This window comes from Canis aureus, chromosome 19 (assembly GCF_053574225.1).
Source record: "Canis aureus isolate CA01 chromosome 19, VMU_Caureus_v.1.0, whole genome shotgun sequence".
Classification (NCBI taxonomy): domain Eukaryota; kingdom Metazoa; phylum Chordata; class Mammalia; order Carnivora; family Canidae; genus Canis; species Canis aureus.
In genome coordinates, this window is record NC_135629.1 from 13,747,980 (window position 1) to 13,772,983 (window position 25,004).

General features: G+C 39.6%; 1 protein-coding gene across 9 annotated transcripts in view; it reads left to right on the top strand.

Moving 5' to 3' along the window:
* The window catches only part of LOC144289667 (uncharacterized), a 112,564-nt gene that overhangs the window by 32,510 nt on the left and 55,050 nt on the right, over window positions 1-25,004 (top strand). For 8 of the 9 annotated variants that reach the window (XR_013357524.1, XR_013357525.1, XR_013357520.1 and 5 more), the window contains one exon: window positions 24,242-24,396. Coding sequence is in view for 1 of the 9 variants with exons in the window: in XM_077858006.1 (XP_077714132.1) it covers window positions 24,242-24,396 (155 nt within the window). In the remaining 8 variants the exon portion in view is untranslated. Of the gene's footprint in view, window positions 1-11,921; window positions 12,013-24,241; window positions 24,397-25,004 lie in introns of those variants that run through there. The other variant, XR_013357526.1, reaches the window with a different exon arrangement.

Below are 25,004 nucleotides of genomic sequence, written 5' to 3' on the forward strand. Positions count from 1 at the left end.
GGTAGAGTCTGTTTGCCCACACCTGGGGTTTGGGCTGGTCCAGTGACTTTCACCGACCAACAGAATGTACCAAAAACAGTAGCCTGCAAATTTAGGAGTCCCAAGAGGCTTTTCGGCCTCTGCCCCTGCCTCTTGGAAGACTTCCCTGTGGCCACCACACTGTGAAGAATCCTAGTGTGAAAGACCATGAGAGGAGAGAGGCCTAAACATTGCAGATGAGTCCACTGGAGTCCAGCCCCAACTGACCCACCAGCTGCTGGTGGCCACATGAGCGAGCATCAGTGAGACAAATATGATCCACAGAACTGTTAGGAATAATAAACCATTGATTCTCCTGAGTATATTCTTAGGAGTAGAATTGCTGGGTTATGGGTTGGCTCTGTGCTTAACTATTTGAGAAACTATTAAGATGTTTTCCACAGTGGCTGCACCATTTCACATTCCCACCAGCAAAGTATGAAGATTCTAATTTCTCTGCGTCCTCACTCAAACTTGTTATTTTCTGCTTTTATTTTTGTTCTTTTTATAGCCTTACTAGTGAGTGTTTATTGCTAGTGGATGGTAATACAACTGATCTTTGTGTATTGATTTTGTGTTATTCAACTTTGTTGAACTGGTTTATTAGCTGTAATGGGGCTTTTGGTGAATTTTTAAGGCTTTTCAATATATAAGTTATGTTACATTTGAATATAGTTTTACTTGTTCCCTTCCAATCTGTCATTTATCTCTTTTTCTTGCTTAATTGTACTAGAACTTCCAGTACAATGTTGAATAGAAGTCGTAAGAACAGACATCCTTACCTTTTCCTAATCTTAAGAGGGAGGAGTTCTTTCACCATTAAGTATAGTATTAGCTGTTGGTTTTCCATAGATACAGCATGAGGGTTTTTATGTGTTCTTCTAAGGGATAGTTTATTCATATATAAGAAAATATATCTTAATTGTTAGATGCAATGTGTAGACCTTGAGTGGACGCAGTTATGGTCTACACATTGCATTTTGGTTATTTCTCTTAAGTCTTTTATCTAGAACATTCTCATATATATGTTAATATGTAAATTATATATAAATAATACACAGTAAAATATATAATAAAAGAATTTTTATAATATTGATGTTTTGAAGAGGCTAAGTTACTTGACTTTGGGAGTGTTCCATAGTCTAGATTTGTTTGATTATTTCCTCATAGTATTATTTACTCTGTTCTTTTATTCCCAGTGTCTCTGTAAATTTGAAGGTTAACCTAAAGGTTTGATTAGATGCAGGTTAAATATTTTTGTTAGGACATTTAGTAGGTGATTCTACTTACTGCATCCTTTCAGGAGGCATGCGATGTCAAGTTCTTCCTCTACTAGTGATACTAAGTTTGATCATGTAAGTAGTATCCAACAGAACTATCCCTTGAACAAAGTACATTTTCCCCTTTCAGGTTCTGAAGTAGTCACTCCTTTAACCATGAGAGAATATCAAAGACTTGATTAGAAGGAGAGGGGGTAGAAAACAATTTGCTTTTTTTCTTCCTTATATATCCCAATTCTAACTAGTGGTTCAGACAACTTTTAGGTACAAATAGAATTTAGAAGCAAGCATGCAAATAGATCACGTGACATGCTATAGCTTGGAGTAGTAGGTACAGTCAGTCAGCATCTTACACTGGGATCAGTGAAAAGGTCATTGCATTAGAAATAAAAATCAGGGGGCCCCTGGCTGGCTAAGTGAGTTGAGCACCCAACTCTTGGTTTTGGCTGGGGTAGTGATCTTTTGGTTGTGAGATCCCCACATCAGGCTCCATGCTCAGCAGGAAGTCTGCTTGAGATTTTCTCCCTCTCCCTCTGCCCTCTTTCCCTGCTCTTTCTCATAAATAAATAAATAAATAAATAAATAAATAAATAAATAAATAAATAAATAAGCAAGCAAGCAAGTAAGAAATCTGGGGTGCGGGGCAGCCCGGGGGGCTTAGCGGTTTAGCGCCGCCTTCAGCCCAGGGTGTGATCCTGGAGACCCAGGGTCGAGTCCCACGTCAGGCTCCCTGCATGGAGCCTGCTTCTCCCTCTGCCTGTGTCTCTGCCTCTCTCTTTCTCTCATAAATAAATAAAATCTTAAAAAAAAAAAAATAAAAGAAATCTGGGGTGCCTGGATGGTAAGTAAGTAAGCAAGCAAGCAAGTAAGAAATCCAGGGTGCCTGGATGGCTCAGTCAGTTAAGCATCTTTTTTTTTTTTAGTTAAGCATCTTTCAACTCAGGTCATGATCTCAGAGTCCTGGGATTGAGTCCTGCATCAGGCTCCCCTTAGGGAGCCTGCTTCTCCCTCGGCCTATGTCTCTGTTTCTCTGTGTCTCTCATGAATAAATAAATAAAAATCTTTAATAAAAAATGTCAAAATAGGGATCAAAGTTTCAGTTTCTGCCACTACCTAGTCATGTGGCCTTAACTCATTTAACTATTCTGGGTTCCAGTTTCTTCATCCATGACTCAAGATGGTCTTTAGAGTCCCCTACAGCTCACAGAATCATAGTTCATGATTCTGTGGTTTCACTCCTTTTCATTTAGTGAAAAATATTTGATGACATTTATTAGCTACACAATGTGGGAGCTTTTTTCTTTTAAAAATCAAAACATGGGGATCCCTGGGTGGCTCAGCAGTTTAGCGCCTGCCTTTGGCCCAGGGCGCAATCCTGGAGCCCCGGGATCGAGTCCCACGTTGGCCCCCCCCTTTAAAAAAATAAAAATAAAAACACTTGAGAATTTCAATTAATCTCTTGATTAGGGAATGTCTACTCCATGTAGGTGCTCAGGTGCTTGTGAAACAGGAAGCTAGTTTTGATGAGTGGGCATTTATTTTGCTTTTATCATTATGTTTTATTTTATTTTTATTGTTTCCCTTTTTTCTCTATTACTTAAGAAAATTTTTGGTCAGCTATATTACTTTTTGTCAGTCCTGTGGCTTGAATTGTGTCCCTCCTTCCCTCATCCCCCCATTCCTATGTCCATGACCTAACCCCCAGGACCTCAGAGTGTGAGCTTGTTTGGAAATAGGGTCCTCACAGATGTGATTAATTAAGTTAAAATGAAGCCATTAACCCATATGGAGCCTTAACCCATATAACTAATATCCTCAAGGAAAGGGAGAAATTTGGATATAGATATAGGTGCACACACGTGCAAACACACACACACATCCAGCCAGAGAATCCTATGTGAAGGTGAAGTCAGAGACTGAGGTGATTTATATACAAGCCAAGAAATACCAGATTGCCAGCAGATCTCCAGAAGTTAGGAGAGAGGCCTGGAACAAATTTTCCTTATAGCTCTCAGAAGGAACCATCTGCACTACCACCTAGATCTTGGGCTTCTAGCCTCTGGAACTGGGAGATAGTACATTTCTGTTGTCTAAGCCACTTAGTTTTTGGTACTGGTTCCAGAAACCCTAGCAAACTAATATATTTGTTCTCTCTGATTGGTAATGAATTCCTTGAGGAAATATAATAATAGCCTATATGGAAAAAAAAGAAATCACGGGCTGTCTCTTATGTAGATGTTAGAACCCTCACCGGGTTGAAAAGATCTTTTTTTTTTTTTAACTTGAATTCAATTTGCCAACATATAGTACAACACCCAGTGCTCATCCCATTAAGTGCCCTCCTCAGTGCCTGTCACCCAGTTACCACATCCCCCCACCCACCTCCCCTCTAGCAACCCTCAGTTTGTTTCCTAGAGTGAAGAGTCTTTCATGGTTTGTCTTCCTCTCCAATTTTTCCCAACTCAGTTTCACCCCCTTCCCTTATGGTCCCTTTCACTATTTCTTATACTCCACTTATGAGTGAAACCTTATGATAATTGTCTTTCTCCAATTGGCTTATTTCACTCAGCATAGTACCCTCCAGTTCCATCCATGTCTATGTAAATGGTAGATATTCGTCCTTTCTGATGGCTGAGATCCAACTGCTTTCTGATGGCTGAGTAATATTCCATTGTGTGTGTACACACACACACACACACACACACACACATATATACACACACACGCACATCTTCCTTATTTATTCAACTGTCAAAGGACATCGTGGCTCTTCCCACAGTTTGACTATTGTGGACATTACTGTTATGAACATTGGGATGCAGGTGCCCCTTCAAATCATTACATTTGTATCTTTTGGGTAAGTAACCCAGTAGCACAACTGCTGGGTTGTAGGGTAGCTCTACTTTTAATTTTTGAGGAACCTCCACAGTGTTTTCCAGAGTGGCTGTACCAGTTTGCACTCCCACCAACAGCATAAGAAGGATCCCTTTTCTCCACATCCTCACCAACATTTGTTTCCTATCTTGTTAATTTTAGCCATTCTCACCTGTGTAAAGTGGTATCTTATTGTGGTTTTGATTTGTATTTCCCTGATGACAAGTGATGTGGAACATTTTTTCATGTGCCTGTTAGCCATGCAGACACATCTTCTGAACCACTCATGGAATACTTTGCTATTATTATGTCTCTAGAAAGTTTTGTGCATATGTACATGGGCATGTGTATGTGCTCTCAGGCATGTATACAAATGCTAACCTCATCCTTTCAACAGCTTTTGACTTTTGATACCAAGGAGACAGACTAGAACAGAATTTAAATATCTTAGTTGTTTTAGCATACATATGGTCACATCTACAATACAAAAAAATTATAGTCAGACTTTTGAATGAAAATTTAATAATTGCTCACACTTCCTGTATGGATATACAGAAAGATTTCGGCCATAGAGAGATAGTAAGGGGTCCAGCTAAGTAGAAGAGACCTCTCAAAAATACAGGTGATCTGCTAAAAATTTTCATTTATTTCTAAGCTTCACCATAATCAATGTAGAGTTTTCAATACGTGTTATATTTCAGTAAGTAGTTTAAAAAGCACACAGATGCAAAAATGCTTTTGTTTGGTTCAGATGAGTGGCTTCAGAAAACTACATGGATCTAGTGGGTATTTTTTGAGCATTGCTTGCTTTATCTATTCTAACAGTATAATTTGTTATGCTTTGGAAGAATTTCCTCCGCTGTGCCCTCATGATCACTGTGATCCCTTCCACTTATAAAATGCTATCAGCTTAACATAAATAATGGCAGAAGGAGTTGGTGTTAGCATGAGTTTTTCAAGTATGACTTTTCAAGGTTGACATTCTGACATAAGCCTTCTTTAGTGATTTGTAACAACAAAATCATCTTGCAAATTTAACAACGAATCTAGCTTTTGTTATAAAAAATTTAACTGCCTGTGTCTTTGATTATGTACTGTGGTAAGAAAAGAGTACTTAAGCAGGGAGCCTGATGCTGACTCTGGGATCATGACCTGAGCTGACTGAGCCACCCAGGCACCCCAAACGCAAGGTTTTAAAGCGTTTCTGTTTTGCATAAGGTAAAGTGACGTGATGAATGAGGAATTTGCGTTCATCCTAAAGATGACCGTGGTATCCTCCATCTGGTAATGAACTCCTTGAGGAAATATGATTGCCTGTAGGGAAAGTAAAAAAAAGGGGAGGGGGCTTCTCTTGTGTGGAATGTCAGATCAGGTTGAGAAAGTCTGATTTTCATTTTTTTTTTCCAATTCTATCTCAGGCTACACACATTTTCTGAACTCTTCATAGGTACTTTGCTGCCGTTGTATCTCTGATAGGTTTTGTGCCTACGTACACATACACATGTGAACATGTCTAGATGCCACAGGGTCACAGCAAAACTCTTTCACTTGTGGTTGAAATTAAAATGGTTTTCTCAGGCACACAGTTTGGAGTGAAAAGTCATTATCCAAACATTATACACAATATTCAACTTCTATGGTGGTATAAAAAGAATGGAGACTTCAGATTTTTCTCTTAAGATTCACAGTGTTACAAAGACAAATGAAAACCAAAATGAAATCCTACAAGCCCAAAGGACTTTGACAGCACTTTGACACTATCAGCCTAAAATACTGCCTTCACCTAGGCTCATGGAAGTTCTAATAAACACCGGAGGTGGCATTCATCCAGGGGTAAAATTTATTCCATAAAAATTGTCTTTTCTGTAGGGATTCTTCTAGAACTATCAGCACTTATCTCACGAATGGTCCCGAAAATGACTCCATAGTCCATAATTTATCTTTACAAGCATGTGTCCTAAGAGTCCAGCTCCAGCAATTTCAGTTTCAAAACCCAAAGAGATATAAGCAGGACTGTAACTTATGGCACAAACGTGATAATAATTGGTGATCAAATTTAATCTGATTCCAGATTTTCTAATGATGATACAGCGTTACAATGTGGGGCTTCAGAAATGTTATAAATAACACATTTTTAAAGCGCTGATATTTTTATGATCTCATTTCATGTCTGTCAGTTTAGGTTATTCAAGGCATCCATCAGTGTATATTGAACATTGTTCCACTTGTTTGATTTTCTTAGATCCAACTACTTCTATTAAAACCTATGCTGACTTGGGTTCTTGAATTACAATAGTGAGTTTCTCAAAGGTCACATGTTTGGCAAACAGAATTATTTTGATACTTCCTAATTCTTTTCTTTTACTACTTTATAGGTAGTTTGGACTGCCAAACACAAGTTGCAGGGAAACTTCATAGAATGGGGAAGGATCAACTATTATTTACTCTAGTTAACTATTCCAGTTTTATTCACAGCATCAATCTGTCTTCAGCCACCTCAAGACATGCGCTGTGTTTGAACTCTTCCCCCCGCTCCAGCCCCCACAAACTCCAGTGTTAGGAGATACCTAAGGGCTCAGGAAGCCATTTATTGATAAAGTCCCAACTAGTACCCACAAGACCTAAGGCTCATATATATTTAAGCAACTCTTAATAGGAGAGGGCAAAGATAGGAATGCTCCTTTCCCATCTACTCACCTAAGGATGTGCTGTCTGCACTTCTCTTTAAAGGTTGGGTGATGCTTATGGTATGTATGTTGTATGTATGTGCATGCACCCTCCTGAACCTGGTGTGAATTGTCCAAATGATTTCCCCTTCTTTCTTTTAAATGTCAGCTTGAGTAACACTTCTTCTGGGAAGGCTTCCTCCCCTGGCCTAATACGGGGTGTCAGTCAGGACTGCCATGTTGCACAACTACACGGGCACGATTTGCATTGTGTTTTAGGGGGATGGTACCCCTGGAGTTAAGGCAGTGAGGCAGTCCTCCCCACATGTCCCTTTTGTGTGCCATCACAGCACCCTGGGCTTACCTCTTCCACAGACTTTACCCAGCTGGATTGTAACTGTCTGTTTCTTTGTCCATCTCCCCTCCTCAAGGGACTATTTTCCTCTTGCAAATCTGAACTTGACACAGGATGCACTCAGTAGAGGCTCATGAAGGACTAACCTGAGTTGCTGAATTGGGAGGCTCTGGACTCCCGCTCCCTGATGTCCTGCCCTGATTAGCCAGTTGCTGTGCACCTGGTCTTGTTTTAGGAAGGGATGCTACTAAATCCATATGGGGGCTTCCTATTCCCTGTCAGCTTCTCCTGAGTGTTACCTCCTGTCAGGCTCTAGTGCCCTGTGGACCTTCTGAGAGAATGGGGCTACCTGAGAGGCTGGATTGGGAGAGTGCCTAAAGAAACACAAGTGCTCCTGGCTTGGTTGGCAACAGGGTTTTATTTTAAAATTTTTATTTATTTATTTATTTATTTATTTATTTATTTATTTATTTATTTATTTAAGAGCAAGTGAGAGAGAGAGAGAGAACACAAGATGGGAGAGGAGGCGGGGGAGGAGCAGAGGAAGATGGACAAGCACAAGCTGATTCTGTGATCACGACCCTGAGATCACGACCAGAGCTGATATCAAGAGTGGGCACTTAACCAACTGAGCCATCCAGGAACCCCTGCAACAGGGTTTTAAACAAAAGCACTCCCACCCCCTCCTACAACCCCTTCTCTTTTCTGAGGTGGACCTATCAGTCCTAAATTCAAAAAAAATTTTTTAATGGCAGAGGATTATAAACCAGTAAACTCTGATTTTTAAAATTTATTTAATATTTTATGAGTATATAAGTATAGATGGAAGTATCAAAATCATTGAAATCAAAAAAGTTGGTTCAGCTTTGTGGAAAACAAATCCTTCTGCTGTAGTACATTTTTCCATTAAAAAAGAAAAAAGAAAAACTGATTTTCAGAGTCCTGCCAACAACACTCTAAATGTAAGTGCTAGATTTGCAAATAGGCTTATATTCAAATTTAGAGAATATGCATATTCAGAGACTTATTATTCAGGAAATATTTGGTTATCTTCAGACTAAGTAAAACTTTTGGCTAAAAATAAGAGGGGTAACATATAAATAGTGGGGAAAGTTAGGGAGCATGCCATTACAAGAATAGAATAGAGAGAAAGAGGTAAGGAGAACTGTGTTTTCTGTTTTGACTTGCCTTTGCCACTACCTGAAATTCAATTAAATTTAACAAACATTAACTTGGTACCTAGCGTGCAAAGGGTTGGAAAATGTAATCTTGACCCCTGTGTTCTTAGAGTTGAATAGGCAGGATATAATGGAATAATGAGACTGATTCACCAACACCCTCTCTTACACCATTACGAAGACCAGATATAGTTCACAGTTTGTACTTCAGTTCCAGAGGTGGGCTCTGATTGGTTTAAGCCTATTATGGTAGCTCCGCCCTTCATTATTGACTGGTTCAGGGACTCATCAGGCCACAGTAGTTGGTTTAGAAATGATTGTGTGACCCAGTTTAGGCCAATGAGAAACAAAAGAGAATTTTCTCAGGGTTTCAGGAAATGGTCCCTCTCCTAAAACAGAGAATAGATAGTATTCTTCCTAGAGCCCCTGTTGGGTATGAATAAAAGACCCAGATTAGCTGCAGCTTCTTGCTATTTGTCTGATGATAAAACTTGTGAAAAAGAGTCAAAGAAAAAAGGAAAAAGATAGAGCCAATAAAATCATAGAGAAATGGATGGAGAACCCTGATCAAGCCTTACCTGAAGCTGCCTACCTACTTAATTTCAGTTATGAGTTGATAGCTCCTTAAGGATTGTTTAAGGCAGTTGGAGTTGTCTTTTTTTCATACTGATGCAAGCAATAAGCACTTGTCAGAATATGATAAATGATGTTCATATTATACCCAAGAACAAAGCAGAGTCCATCAGAGATGGGATCCTGTGGCTAGTAATTATAGAGTGCAATAATAAAAGTATTATCAACTAGAAATTAAACGAGGCTTACCAGGATGAATTAATGCCCTGCAGAACAAATAGCAAACATGAAATAAGAGAAACCTAAGTTAGAAATGAATCATAGAATTTGAGAGTTAGAAGAGATCTCAAAGCTTAGATAGGAAAGCCCCTAGGTTTCCTGCGCAGAAATAGGCCCCTAGAGGTTAAGTAACTTGCCTGAAGTCACAGAAGTGAATTGAGCAAAGTTGAGGACCTAATTTTTTTGAATCCCAACTGAGGTTCTTTCTGTTACAGTTTCCTCTCTAAAGATAGGAAATGAAATAGGAAAATGATATTTTAAAATGTCAGCGTCGGAAGAGGAGAGAGGAAAATTCTGCGTTTTTATTTAACGGGAATTTAGGAAGCTCATAATAGAAATTTTGGATATTTTGTTTTTAAATCAGACTGTGGCCTTTACTAAAAGGTTGAGCATATGCTACCATGTGGAACCACCTGGGGTAGCTCTGTTGCTAGGCGCCCCGCCTGAAGCAAGGCAGTGCTGGTTCAACCCGTTCTCACCTAAACCCTGACCCCCCCAGAGCCATCAGTCAGCTGGCTCTCCCCAGAGTTAGACTATACATTCCTTTGCAGGATCAAAAGTCGGTCTCTCAGGGGCCAGACCAAGAGCGTGTTGAGCCTGGTGTCTGCCTCAGTATAGGCACCGAGGGAGATTTCTCTCTTTCTTCCTTCACACATTGAGCAAGGTAAGAGATTGCAATAGAGCCCTATTATGTTAGAGCTGCAACAAAGCACATCTTGAATTAGAACTGTGTTCTGGTCTCAGGTGTTCTATTTTAATTGCTCTAAGATCTTAGACACGTTTAATCTCTGAGCCTCCATTTCCTCATCTGCTAAATAACAACCGTCTTGCCCACCTTTCGGGGTTGCTGTGAAGATCAAAAGAGCTAATGATTGTGAAAGCAGAGGGTGAATTCTCCAAGCCTGTTATCATGATCTACTTCATACCCTTCGGTTTAGAGATCAGGGAGGCAGGAGCAGCTGAGTGATTTCCTGAGGTCTGTTGGTGACAGGTAGACCTGCCTCTTCCTGAGGTTGGGGAGAGCCGACCTGCAGCAGCGAGATTGGTGATTACCTACAAAACGGCTGCAGGATTTGCTAGATTTGCTCAACCACCACCTAACAAAGCTACATATGAACACTGGACTCTAACATCTTTCTTGAAATGATGCCCTAAGTATAATAAAACATGATGTACCATGTCCAGAGAGATCGTATGAACAGTCTAGCAAAATGAAGTCCGTCTTAAAAACAGCTTCCAGGGGGATCCCTGGGTGGCTCGGTGGTTTAGCACCTGCCTTTGGCCCAGGGCGTAACCCTGGAGTCCCGGGATCGAGTCCCACGTTGGGCTCCCTGCATGGAGCTGCTTCTCCCTCTGCCTGTGTCTCTGCCTCATTCTCTCTGTATCTTTCATGAATAAATAAATAAAATCCTTTGGGAAAAAAAAAAAAGGCTTCCAGTGCTATTTTGCTTTTTTAGCTCAAGAGAGGAAAAATGCTCCAAAGAGCATTGTCTGGGGAGTTCCATGAAGGAAACAAAAACTTTCTTACGGACTTGAATTAATGTTACAGTCGTCCAGCAAATCATTCTCTTCTTCCTAAATTCTCCTTTTGCCCAAGTTGGCGAGCCCTGCAACGTGAACACTTGAGGTATTTACTCACACTTAGCAGGAGTCTCCAGGGTTCACAACTGAAACAAGTGAAGTCTCAACTTAGCCAAAAGGACTCTAAGATCATACAGTCTATCATCTTGTGTGTCTGTCTTATGTGTTTGTCTGTTTGCTGCTTTCCATAGAGGGTTTTGAAGCTGTTTATACAAATAGGTGCTCTGTCCAAGAATAAGATAGAGTGAGTTTGGAGAAAGGAAAAAAAAAAAGTGGGTAAGGAAATGTGATGAACTGCCAGACATAGATCCCCGATAGCCCAACTCAGTTGCCAGAAGTGAGGGTGGGGGGACCAAAATCAAAAACCCAAAAAGCAAACGCTAAGCCTTCTAGAAGCCAAAAGCCAAGACAATCTTTGCTACTGGTCATTGCCATTTGGTTCATACTCAGCAGCCTGCGTGGGGCTAGAGGAAAGGGGCAGAAGGCAAGCTTGGCTTACAGCCAGCGCAGCACGCTCCTATGGAACCATACTAGTGAGAGCATTAATGTGAACCCTGAACTCTGAATATTCACTTTTAAAACATCCATCTGTCATCCACCCACCGAGCTCAGCGGAGTGGCTGCTTAACTTCTCCAGCGAGTACCCGATTTATAGATTCTCCTACCTCCAGCAAAGTGGGCAATATCCAATTTCCAAGGCTGTGTTTGCTCTCATGGAAGCCACTTGGAGAGTCTGCGGCCCTTGCTAATTCACTGCCCTAGGCGACTGCTTGTTTCATCTCTGTGCTTTTCCCCGCCAGAGTCATTGTTCCAACTTATTTGTATGAGTTAATGCTCCTCCATACTCAGAAGCCTCTTCCAGAGCTCACTCATTAGTCAAATCTGTTTTTTCACTAATCAATTATATTCTTTTGTAAACTAGTTAATCTGAAGGAAAGTGAGTTAGCTAATTTGGAAAAAACAAGTGTTTAAATCTTGGTAATATAATGTTTTCATGAAAAGCGCTTCTCTAAATTAGAGTCAAGTTGCATATGTGAATAATGCAAGTGGTTGTGGAATTTTAGGAATGGGTCTTTATCACCATGTCCCATCTCACTAGAGTTTCCTCTCTTCTCAGGTGTTCTTTTTTAACAGGTGTACCATATATAAACTACTTCATTCCTTGTTGAGAAAAAGAAGTGTGAAAGGACAATAGGTGTATATGGGAGGTAAGATTGAGACATTCGAAGTAGGCAAAGAATGAGAGATACCAGTTGGACAGCTCAATTTAGCTGTGTCCATAATCATTACTTAGTGATAATTTTTATCACCATCTGCTTTTGCTAATCACGTTTTAAAAACTAGGACCTTAATTCAACCTCTACAGATTGTTTGTTTTAAACTATTTGGTCTATCTAACAATGAGTGAGAAATTACCAGAACCTTTCAGAGAAAATTTTTAATTCATTTACACAGACTTGAATGTTTAAATTACATGAACATATCATCACTTTTATTTTAGTCAGTTTTCTTCTCTTGTTTTGATCTGCTGTTTGACTTTTTGCCTTGCCAACCCAGATTCAACTGTCTTCAAAGATGTCTCTAGCTATCATTTAAAAAAATCAGCTTTCTTTTCTTTGGATAATTCTGCAACCTGGAGAATTAAAACGACATTGTCTAGTTGTGCCGTTGACTCATGTGCAATCTTCAGAAAAATACATCATTTTCATGTGGCTGATTAGGTTTTGTAGCAAGGTTCTCATAAACATGTGCTCTTTGGAGAGTAGCAATAATTCCGTCTGTTTTTCTTTCCTGTTCTTTGTCATATACAATGTGGAGGAGGTACAGGGGATGTAAATTACTAAAATTCTCTATACCTTTAAAAATGCATGTCATATGGCAGAGATTTTTGTTATCTTTGTTGAACAGTACAGTTTAGGAAAAGAAACTATAAATCTATAAAACTGATATCTATCGGAATGTTTTCTATGGATTCTAGCTTTTTTTTTTTTCTTGTCCATCTGTTGCCACAAACTAACAAATGAGAAACGGCAATTATTATGAAAGCAGAATAACCAAAGAGTGGTTCTCTTCAGTTTTGGAATAGGTTATACTACTTCATATTCATCTTTATCTGAAGATGTCAAGTATCAGTGGAAATCTCAATGCTTCTATGAGATAGGTATTTTGTTATTTTACAGAGAAGGATAATGCTATACTGAGAGGTAAATTACATCCTGGGGTCATATCACCTTAGCACAAACTAAGATTTTAAAGTTCAAATTCAAGGAACAGAAGTATGATTTGCAATCAAACCATATCAACAGAGATTCCCAGATTTTGACACCAAGGCTTTGTTTATTTGACATAAAATAGGTTGACTGGCTAAATTTTTTTTCCATCTCCCCAGTCTTCCCTCCACTTAATCAAATAAAACATAAGGTTCCTCTTGCTCTCCCAAAAGTTTCATCTGTAAAACAGAGATGATAACTCCTAGAGTTGTTTGGAGGAAGAAAAGAGAAAATGGAGATATCTTTTTATAGACACTGGCACTTGGTGAAGTATTCAATAAATGTTAACTGCTATTAACATTATGATCAGTTCATAAAGAAAATAAGTGGAGGACTTCAAAACCCCTGACTTGGGGCATGTTAAAAGAATGTTTATTTCCTTCACAAAAGAGAAAGTTTCTATTGTTTTTTTCCAAGAGATTGGAAGGGATAAAATACTCTTCTGTATTCTATGATGTGTTAGTATCTATCTTGCATCTATATATCTATTATCCATCATTATTTGTTTTCATCTTTTATCTATTATCTATTACTACCTATTATCCTATTATGCAAGGATAAATTTTTATCCTGTGACTTTTTGATTTACCCATGGCCAATGACAAGAATCCGAGACAGAATTGTCAGGATAACAAAAGAGAAATATTGAGGAGGTAGCCAGCAGCCACTTATGAAATTGCCAATATCTGATGATTTTTTACCTAAATAAGTGGCAATTTCATAAGATTCAACCTAAGAGACTCTGAACCCAGACACATCCAAGCTAAGAATTAAAAACCAAAGAGACAATGTATTTTCCACTGTTTCTTCTTACCTGCTTGCGAGACATATGAAACAAACAGCAGAAAACCAGTAGAATAAGAAATACTGATTTACCAGGCTAGTGCAAACTTTAGAAAATACTGTTCAATTCAGCACAATTTGTTCTTGTATTTTCCATTTTCATAAGGCATTTTAAATATAGTAAATGTCATTTTCTCAATATAAAACAGAAGCTAATATCAAATGATATATATTTTTTAATCATGGCTATTTCTAGCATGAAAGCCCACTGTCCTTTAATGAAACAAAGATATTTTAAAAATTTACAGTAGATCTGCGGTGTCTGGATGGCACAGTTAAACATCTGACCCTTGGTTTCTGCTCAGTGTCTGGGGATAGAGCCCCAGGTCAGGCTTTGTGCTCAGCATAGAGTCCGCTTAAGGCTCTCTCTTCCTCTGCCCCTCCTTCCTGCTCTCAAACTCTCTCTAAAATAAATAAATCTTAACAACAAAAAAATTTATGGTAGATCCAGCTTCACTTTTAGAGGACAAGATTATTTTTAATAAAATTCTGCACTGCTTTTGCCCATGTATTTTTATTATGTGCTAAATAGCTCTAATTTTGAAGAGGATTTTTATAAGATAATTTTATACCTTCCTTCTTGCTGTTTTCTGCTTCCTTAATTGGTCACCTAGCTAACAGAGCTCTACTTGAAACATGGCTTCCTTGTCAAAAGGGAGAAGGCAACAGGCTTCTTGCTACCGTCACCTCCGCTGGGATTATTATAGTTCTGCAGACCTCCCTTCACATAGGCCGAGCAACCATCCATTACAGTGTGTGCGCGCTGCCCTCCCAGGACAGACTAACCTCCAGCATACCAATAAAATCATGACGTGCCCTCCAACACACAATTAAATGTCGCTGAGGTTTTCAGATGTGACATCTTTAAGAGAATTTCATATGCGAAAGTTTCACGAATCACACACTCTGGCAAATTACCAGGACACTAGTCTCAGCTGGATCTCCTCGGGAAAACAGGCTGAAGTATTAACAGGAGGGCTTTGGAAAGGCTCCCCATGGCACCTTTGCTGAAAAGATATTAAACCAAACAGCTGCTGATATGGAAACCGGCTGTTTGAACTGTAACTCGGTTAGATATGTTAATAGGGGAAGACTATGATGTCTGACAAACGTGACGCAGGAAATGACTAAACAGTTAATGCTTATTACTCTGCAGTATTCTGAGGCCGGGGAGGGGGTAAGGGTGGTATCGTGTGGGCACTAAACAGTAACCCAGGGCTGTGAGACTTGAAAGGGACCATTTCTTTTGTCCTTCTTTCCAGAGTTTCAGGCATTATAAATATTAACTTGTCCAAGATCCTGCTTTAGAGCAATCATTGACAGGACAAATGAAACATTTTGCAACACCTTAAAAAAACAATCCTATCAGTGTTACAGAGCTACTTTTATTATCCTGCTTCCTAAAAAAAAAAAAAAAAAAAAAAAAAAAACCAACCATGAGGCCTCAATAGCTCTGGCACAATTTCTGTAAAGGTGATGGAATTTGGCCCTTGAATGACGTGAAAAGATGCACGCATGGATTTTGCAAGTTCATGCATCCACATACATAAATGCTGGGCTTAAGCCAGGTTTTAACTGTTTGGATTTTTAAAAATAAAATAAATACAGATGCCATAGTATGGAATTTTATTTAAAAGTACCAAAAGTTAATTAAGCATATAAAAATGTACTGGGGCTATGTGCACCACTGATCTTTCACAATATTAGAAAAATGGAAGAAAGCATTCTCCCTTACAAATACTGTCATTTTAAAAAAATGTTATTTATTTATTTGAGAGAGAGAGCAGGAGAGGGGTGAAGAAAGGAGCAGCAGAGGAAGAGGGAGAAGCAGGCTCCCCACTGAGTAGGAAGCCCCTAAGAGAGGCTCTGTCCCAGGACCCTGAGTTCATGACCTGAGCTGAAGGCAGATGCTTAACCGACTGAGCCACCCAGCTACGCCACAAACACTGTCATTTTTTAACCAGTAGAAAAATCATCAATTATGCAAAAATGTCCGTAAACACAAACCAAGTAATTTCCAACATAACTCAGGACCATCGATGATAATGCCAGAAATATTCACTAAGCCAGTCTCAAGCAAACTATGGTCTGAGGGCCAATCCAGCCCCCAGCTGACCTGGGACCCAAGGATGTTTTTTATGTTTTTAAAACATGGTAACAAAGAAAGCGCAGAAGAATCAACAGCAACTGTTCATAACCGGCAACGTCTAAGATATTTCCAGAAAAAAGTTTGCCTACCCCTGTAGCAAGCAGTTCCAAACTCCGTGAGGTGAACCGCGTTTTCCATCTCAGACCACACGAAGGTGAATAAAGCCTCTGTCCTAGTGCTGACTTACCGCAGTGGGGGCACAGGCTGGTGGGTAAGCTAGGCCGTGAAAGAAGATGGCGTCAGATAAGGGCTTCAAAGGAACAGGCCTCAGGGTTGGTGGAGAAGTAGGGAGTGGCTTGTTAGGAGGGCGATTCTTCAAATGAACCTTCAAGGCCATTGGAGATTTTGAGGGATACAGGAGGGGAGAGTGAAGAGGGGATCGGAGAGACCAGAATGCAGGCAGTTTCTGTAACCCGCTGAGACTCACTCTCAGAAGCACTTAGGTGGCTGAAGGTGGCCTACCAGGCCGGGACGTGAGGTAAGGGTTTTGTGACAGAGGCCATGATCTGGAGTTTGTATGGAGTTGAGACATTTGTTCTCTTAGAGACCAAAAGGACAACTCATGCTTTTACTTTGGTGTCTGGTCTTACTGGACTCTCGTGTGGTCCCAGGGAAGTGTTTTATTGCAATCGGTGAAAAGTGAGGGAAATAGTCCCTTGTAGGCCATGCATCTAGTAAATGAATGGCTTTTGGCTGTAGGTCAATGAATAACATGAGTATATGCAGTTACTAAGTCACCATTAACGAATAAAACTGGTAGTTTCAGTGCACTCGTCAGAATTCTTGAAAGCCTATTTTCCAGACAGTTCAAATAGAGGCGAGGCAGCCGAGGTGAGATTGGTGAGGCTGCCAGGAACACCAAGTTCTGAGTTTGCCCCTGACTCAGTGTATGACCTTCGGCAAGCCACTCAACTTCTCACTATCTCAGTTTCCTTGGCAATAAAATGGGGGTAACAGACCTTAGCCACCTCTTAGGAGGAGTAATAAATGTCTGCAAGAAGCTTTCAAGATAAGTGCTCCTGAAAACTGGGGGTGGGGAGAGGGAAGAGGCTCTTTTTCAACAGTTTAGAAAGAAAAAAAAATGAGATTTTCAAAATTAAGGTAGGACACTGTTGGCAACTTCTGAGAGCCAAGAGCTTTGTAAAACAGAAAGGATTATGGTTGCTACAGAAGCTACAGATGGCTAAAGGTACCTGTAAACTACCAGTAGCATTCTGTGACTGTCTTCTCTAAATTAAAATTAAGAGACAAATTATTTTGGTTTAATGGTGAGAGAGAATATGGAAAATCAGACAACACTGCTCTAGACAAGGTGGCCACAGTGGCTGCTATGTCTGTACTCCAGAAGTTAGAATGTTCTGCTCCTTTCTTCCTGTGTATTGTTCAGTTACAAAGTTGCAGAAAGAAAACATTCCTTTCTCTGCTTCCTTTTCTCTTATTCGTCCTAGAGAGGGGCTTGTGGCAGCCACGTCTATGCTGCCAGAAGAGCTGCCTCAGAGCTGCCTGTCATTGGCCCTTGGAAGCCGAGGGAGATACTAAAGTTTCTAGAGAAAGTTGAAGAAGCAGCTGTGAGGTATACCATCCTATACCTGGAGCAGACCACCAGGATAGAAGACATGCTCTGCACTGCCCTGGAAATTTGGGCTGGTGAAATATTTCTTAGGATCCTTGCCTTCCCCTACCCCCTACTCCTTCACTTTTCCTCCTTTTCTTCTTTTTTCTTGCTCTTTCTCTCTCTTCCTTTCTTTCTTATTTATTCGTGAGACACACAGAAAGAGAGAGGCAGAGACAGGCAGAGGGAGAAGCAGGCTCCCTCCTGAGAGCCTGATGTGGGACTCTATCCCAGGACCCTAGGATCACCCCCTGAGCCAAAGGCAGACGCTCAACCACTGGGCCACCCAGGTGTCCCTCTTCTTTTCTTTCTTAAAGCAATCTTTACTTTACAGTTGGCTAAACTGGAGAAACAAGCCAAGATAGTTAGATTTGCAATTTGCTATCTTGTTGGGAGGACACTAGCTCAAAACCACAAAGCCCTGAGTTTGACCCTAGCACCCTGTGGCTCCTGATGACTCATCCTGATAATTATCATATTGAATCTTCTCTACTGGTTTGATAATAACAATGAGTGGAAAAAGAATTTCTATCAAATGTTATGCCTAATAATTGGTCTCCTGATTGCCTTCGTAGACTCTTGGTTCTCTTCGTTTCCCTGGTATGTATCAGACGATACGCTATTGATGCAACTCTTGGGTGCTGCTTGGTAAAACAAAAAACACATAGGTATGCTGTTTTGGGACCCTTGGAGAATGCGGCCTGGGTAAAGGAGGGAGCCACAGACACAAGTACCCGTCAGAGGTGGTGGCTGGAATAGGAGAAAGTGCCCTCTGATGAAATCTTGATTTTATGTGGCTTTTCTATGCAACATGGTTGCTAAATAGCAAAGTTAAGCTGGGGCTTAACTGCCAGGGTTCTGCTTTAGATTTTGGAGCTCTGGGTCCACGGATGCTCCTTTCCATCCCATCCATTTCTAACTTTCATCACTTTTTCCTCTAAAGAAAATGTACCTCTGTGACTCAATGGCATGCCAAGGCCATTTGAGCCTTCCCAGTGTTCCAAAGGAAGTATTGATTTGAATTCAGCTGCTTAAACAATTAGTCTCTAAGACAGCAGCTTGCAACTTCCTTAAAGTCATGGTGTGGGTTTGAAGGGGAAATTAGCTTGTTGGTAATTGTTTTAGTTTTTCATTTCGTAGTTATTTCATCTGGTTGTGTGTGGTCTTTTGAGCCTCATACTCTGCTGACTTAATCTCTCTGTGAAAGTAAAATGGGAAGAAGACTAAATTTCTGTTCAACGGAGCTATGCACTTTCTGACATGGAATCACTTGCCTATCCTTAGTAAAAATCACATATGGATGACCCACATATGAATTTCCCCACAATTCCACGCAATGATGTATATAAGTTATATGTATGTTATATATATATATGAAACTTCTCTCTATATAGAGAGAAGTTATATATATGTTATAACATAAATGAAATATATAAAAGTGTATATACATGCACCGAAGTATGTATACATGCACCAAAGAATTATATTATTCACAGTAGCATTAGTCGTAATAGTAAAAATTAGTGACGACTCAAATGTCCATCAACTGTAGACTGGATAAATAAACTGTGGTATGTGTGTACGATGGCATGTTACATGGCGATGAGAGAAAGTGAGCTCCTGCTACACACAATATAGATGAATTTCACAAACAAAATGCTGAGCAAAAGAACTCAGACACAAAAGGACACATACTTATGAATCCGTTTATCTGAAGTCCACAGTCAAAATTTGTCTATAGAGATGTATTCTGATAGAAATCTGAACAGTGAGTTTCTTTGGGGTGGGGGATATAGTTCTTAAAGGGAACTCCTAGAGTTTGGTGATAGCTACACAAGCATGGAGCTATGCAATAATGATTTGTAAACTTTTCTGTATGTATAGTCTATTTTATTTTAATAAAGGTTTACTTTGAAACATGCATAGTCATTATTATCAGTTTGAGTTTAGTGTTATTTCACTTTTCATCAGAATGAAAGAGATCAATATTGCACAAGTGCTCTTAAGCTGCAAACAACAGGAGACCCAACTCAAAATGGTTTAAACCACAGGTGGGCCAATTTTTCCTGTAAAGGAACAAATACTAAAGATTGTAGGTTTTTGGAGTCATGTGACTTCTTGTGAGTACTCAGCTCTGTGTTGTAACAGGAAAGCAGCCACAGATTATGCATAAACAAAGGGGCAGGGCTATGTTCTAATAAAACTCAAGCGAACTAGGGGGTTGTCTTAGAATTTTGCTGTCCACCAATTCTAACCTGTAACATTAAATCAGGTAATAGCACAGTAGAAAGTGCCACATTCAGAAGAAATGGGCTTTATTTGTCATTCTCCTTGCTTGGAGGATTAATGTTTAAAATCCAACTCTGTAAAGACCATGATAACATGGAAGTCCTGAAAGATCTTTAGCTATTCGCTGTAGCAAGATGGTCAAAATACTCAATAAAACACTAAACTCTTTACATGAAAACAATCGAAGTGGCAAGGGCTTTTATTAATTTTTAAATGTTATTTGTTTGTGGACTAAGTAATACACTAACAGCATTCACATTTCCAAAGATAAAGGGGTGTTAAGAGAAAATCTCTTTCCCAGTTGTTTTGTTTCTGGAGACAACTAATGACTGCAGTTTTTGGTTTACTGTTTACTTTACAATAGGTCATGGAAACCCCTTCACATCAGTATATAAAGGGCTTCCTTGTCTTTTTTTAACAGCTACATAATGCTCTGCTATGGAGATGTAGCCCAATTTAACAAATTTCGTATTGGTAAGCATTTAGATTATTTCCAATCTTTTGCTATTACAGAAAATTATGTATTAAATAACTTAGTACACACATTATTTCACACATGCTTGAGCACACATATAGTATGACTTGAAATTGTTGCATTAAAATACAGGCCCATGTATGATTTTGATGTATATTGCCAGATTGCCCATGATGGTGTTGAACAATTTAACCTCTCATTAGTAAAACTGGAGTGACGTAAACCATGCTTGTTTCAACAGCGAATTTAACTTGATTTTGCCCAATCGGACAGGTGAAAATGCTATCTTTATATGAGTAAACTAGAACTTCCTTCTATTTATTTCTTTTTCTGCAAACTCTCTCTTTTTTCCTGTTGATATTTTTCATATTAATCTGTAGGAACCCTTTACGTGTTATCTGAATTGCAATTTTTTCCTAAAGTTTGTTTTTTGTCTTTCAACTTTGCCAGTGTTTTGTTGTTGTTTGGCCATACGGAAGTACTGGCTTTTATGTATATACCAATCTTTTTTTTTATGGATTCTGGCTTTTATTTTATATTTCAGGGCCTACCCTATTCTGAAATTATATTTAAAAATTACCTAACAAGGGATCCCTGGGTGGCGCAGTGGTTTGGCGCCTGCCTTTGGCCCAGGGCGCGATCCTGGAGACCCGGGATCGAATCCCACGTCGGGCTCCCGGTGCATGGAGCCTGCTTCTCCCTCTGCCTGTGTCTCTGCCTCTCTCTCTCTGTGTGACTATCATAAATAAATAAAAATTTAAAAAAAAAATTACCTAACAATTTATTCTTCCATGCTCAGAATTTTCTTTCCCTTTCTTATTTCTAAAAATGTTATCCATCTGGAATTTATCATGACAGAAGGTGAAAGGTTTGAATCCAACTGTAATATTTTCTCCCCAGAGCTGCTCAATTGCTTGAACACCATTTATTGAATGGGCATCTCTCTCCACCGATAAGAGATACCGTTTTAGCTTATACTAAATTTCTTTTTGCATTTTAGTCCCTTTCTGTTTCCATTGAGCTGCTATCTATTCATGTATTGTGCCTTTTTAATGATTGTAGCTTTACGTTTTAGTATCTAATGCAGCTAAGTTAACCCTTGTTTTTCTTTTTCAGGGTTTTCCTGCATACGTTGGCATGTTTATTCTTCCATATAAACATGGAAGAATTGACCTCTTTATAAAATCCCTTTTATCTAAAAACATAAATATCCTTCAAGTTGTTCAAGTCTTCTTTATGACCCTCAGTAGCTTTAAAAATCTTCGTGTAGCTGTTCACTTCTCCAGTTTATTCCTGGGAACTTAATCTTTTTTGTTGCCAACACAAATGAGGTCCTTTCTTCCATTTTATTTTCTAACTCATCATTGTTTCAAGGACATTTAAAAACCAAAGGGAAAAAAAATTTATTTTTAGCTAAATAAATGGAATTTTCTAAACCATAATAAGTAACCACAGCAGTTGTAATTTAATTCTGTTCAGAATAGTTGCAAAGGAAAAAAAAAATCCCAAATTCATACAAGTAGAAGGATATTAGGAATAAATTAAAATATCTTTTTAAAGTTGTTTTTTTGATTCACGTTTTAATCTTAAAATAGAATCCATATAATTTTCTTGTTCTCACACATCACTCACTGTTCATCTTTTGCCTGGTAGGGTACACATGTTTTTACCCAGTGCTTCTCAAGGCGCTCTGCTAATTGCTTACCTCTCCCCAGGGGAAGGCTGGCAGCTCAGTTATTCTCTTCTTTTTCACCTAGATCTTAAGGGAGAAACGCTGCTGGGAACTAGAGCTTACAGCTCATGCAGAGGAGATGGCTGATGCCTCCTCCCATCCCTCGCCCCCACCTGCCAGTTCCCCTCGACAATAGCTGGGAAAGCAATATGTATCCAGGAAATCCCAGCTCTACTGAGAAATGAGAACATTTCCAAGTTAGCTGGAAAGAAGCAAGAGGGAAGTTCTATCAAGGACTTCCAGATTTGCAACCTGGGAGGGTACAGGATGGAGGACTAAATTGTTCTGGGAGAGGAGCCTGGAACTGGGAAGACACTAGGCTGTGTAGCCTTAGGGTAGAGATTTCTTTTGGTAAGTGGTCACATTAGAGTCTTGGTCTCATCTTAGAGCTGAGTTGGTTGGCTCCCTGACTTTGGAAGAACCAATTGATTAGGCCAGGAGAGGAAAGAGTAGGGTTACTTCCACCGAGATCCTTTCATTCAGGGAACGGACTGGAGGCCATAGACTTCTCTTCCTGAAAACCAAACAGTCTTTTTACAGGCAAAATCTCTACTGAACACATTGCTTGGGTTCACTGGTGGCCTTTATTTATTGGGAGGCAGTCAAGAGGCCTTTTGCATAATAACAGTAATAAGGAGTAGAAAGGCTACTGTATTTGGAGGGCCATGACTTGCCTCTGTTCTTTACATGGGTTTCCTTATTTTAATCCTCACAATGGCCCTATAAGTCAAATATTACTATATTTCTAATTCATAGGTAAAGAAAGTAAGGTTGAGGGAAATCACACAACATTGCAAGACAGAGTTAGGATTTGAAATCAAGTATCTGACATTAATGATCATGTTTTTTTTAAAGATATTTATTTATTTGAGATGGAGAGATAGCACACAAGTGGGGGGAGGGGCAGAGGGAGAGGGAGAAGCAGACTCCCCACTGAGCAAGGAGCCCTATGCAGGGCTTGATCTCAGGACCTGGGGATCATGACTTGAGCTGAAGGCAGACACTTAGCCCACTGAGCCACCCAGGTGCCCCAATGATCATGCTTTCTACCATCACACTTGGTCTTATAAAAATGAATGGCAAATCTCAGTATTTTGAAATAAGGATGAGCAAAGAGATTAAAGTTTTTCTATATATTAAATATTTCTTCCTGTAATTTTTCATATTAATATATTCATTCTAAAAATGTGAGTTTTACTTAATACTGACTGGGCTCACGTTTATGAGGGGTGTTGTGAAGTCCATTCATAAGCATATATTTTTTGCTTTAAAGGACAGCTATATACACACCAACATTGAAGTATAAGTAACAGCTCAACCAGCATGTATATTATACAATGTTCCAAAGACTATTCTACTTGTGACTATAATTCTGTACTCATGGTTTGTAACATTCTTCCAGAGATGTCAGATGTGTGTATATGCCTGTGTGTGTGTGAGTGTGTGTGTTTATGAATAATGTGATTTCCTTGTGGGTGTGAATTTCATCCTCTCTGTGATTCCTGTGCCCTAACCATATTGCTAGGCAACACAAAGCAACACACATCCCACATTCTCCTAATTCCGTTTAATGTTTCACCAATGGACCTTTGGTTTTATATGCAAGCAGAATCACACCAGTGGGCTTAGGATTTTGGATCTTTAAATAATCAACTGTCCACTCTGATCAAACCAAATGATCATGACTCTCAGAACTAGCAGAAATGAGGAAAAACTGGCATAAAGCAAATATACATATTTGCTTTAAAGCTTTGGTGATAATTCATTAGTGAAACCTAATGTGATTCTTAAAGGTGACATCAAGGAGAGAGAGAGAGTACTGGCCTCCTTCCAAAGTACTCCTAGGACTTGGAGGGAAATCGTATGTGGAATATTCTTTCCAATATTGGTGGTGTGGCTCCTGTATAATTTGCCGGATGAAAATCAGGTGCACATCTCTTCTGTCAAGATAGAGACCAATATTTTCATGTCAGGCCCCAGTTTAGTAGAGTACAATGAATATACTCATTATAATTTCCTCATCACAAGCTAAAGTCCCTTACAATCCTCCCTGCCCTCTGTTCCTAGGGAAAGGTCAGAGAGAGGCATCAGGAGGCATGAAGCATACTGGCATGAGGCCTACAGTGGACAAACACACAGATCTTCATCACTACAAAAAAGATGCCTTGATTTTCTCCCATCCCATCAAGCCAAACCTCAGAGGACCGCAGGAAGGAGAACTTGTAAGTCTTTACAATGCTCATCAGCATTATTTAAGAAGCAACATCGCACAGGTCAGAAAGTCCTATGATGGCACTCTGAACTGACGCTCGACCTGTAAAAGCAAATAGCATATTTTAATACCTTAGTTGCAGGCTTAGGAAAAAGAACAACCAAAATTTTTGCCCGTTGGGAGATGAAAATGACATGGAAATGAGGCCACTGGTAAGAACAACACATACGGGAAAGTGTGATTGTATTAATTACCTAAGGCTGTGTAACAGTTTCCCCAAAACTTAGTAGCTTATTTTTTAAAAAGATTTTATTTATTTCTTTGTTTTAGAGAGAGAGAGAGAGAGAGAGAGAGAGAGCACGAGTGGGGATGGGGAGAGGCAGAAACAGGCTCTATGCTCAGCGGGAGCCTGACTCAGGGCTTGATCCCAGGACCCTGAGTTGATGACCTGAGCTGAAGGCAGATGCTTCGCCAACTGAGCAACCCAGGCACCCCAAAAACTTATTAGTTTAAAGCAGTAAGAAACATTTATTACTTCACACAGTTTCAGTGCATCTGGAACTGTTGATTCTATCTCATGATCTCTTAGGAGTTTAAAGTTAAGATGACAGCCAATGC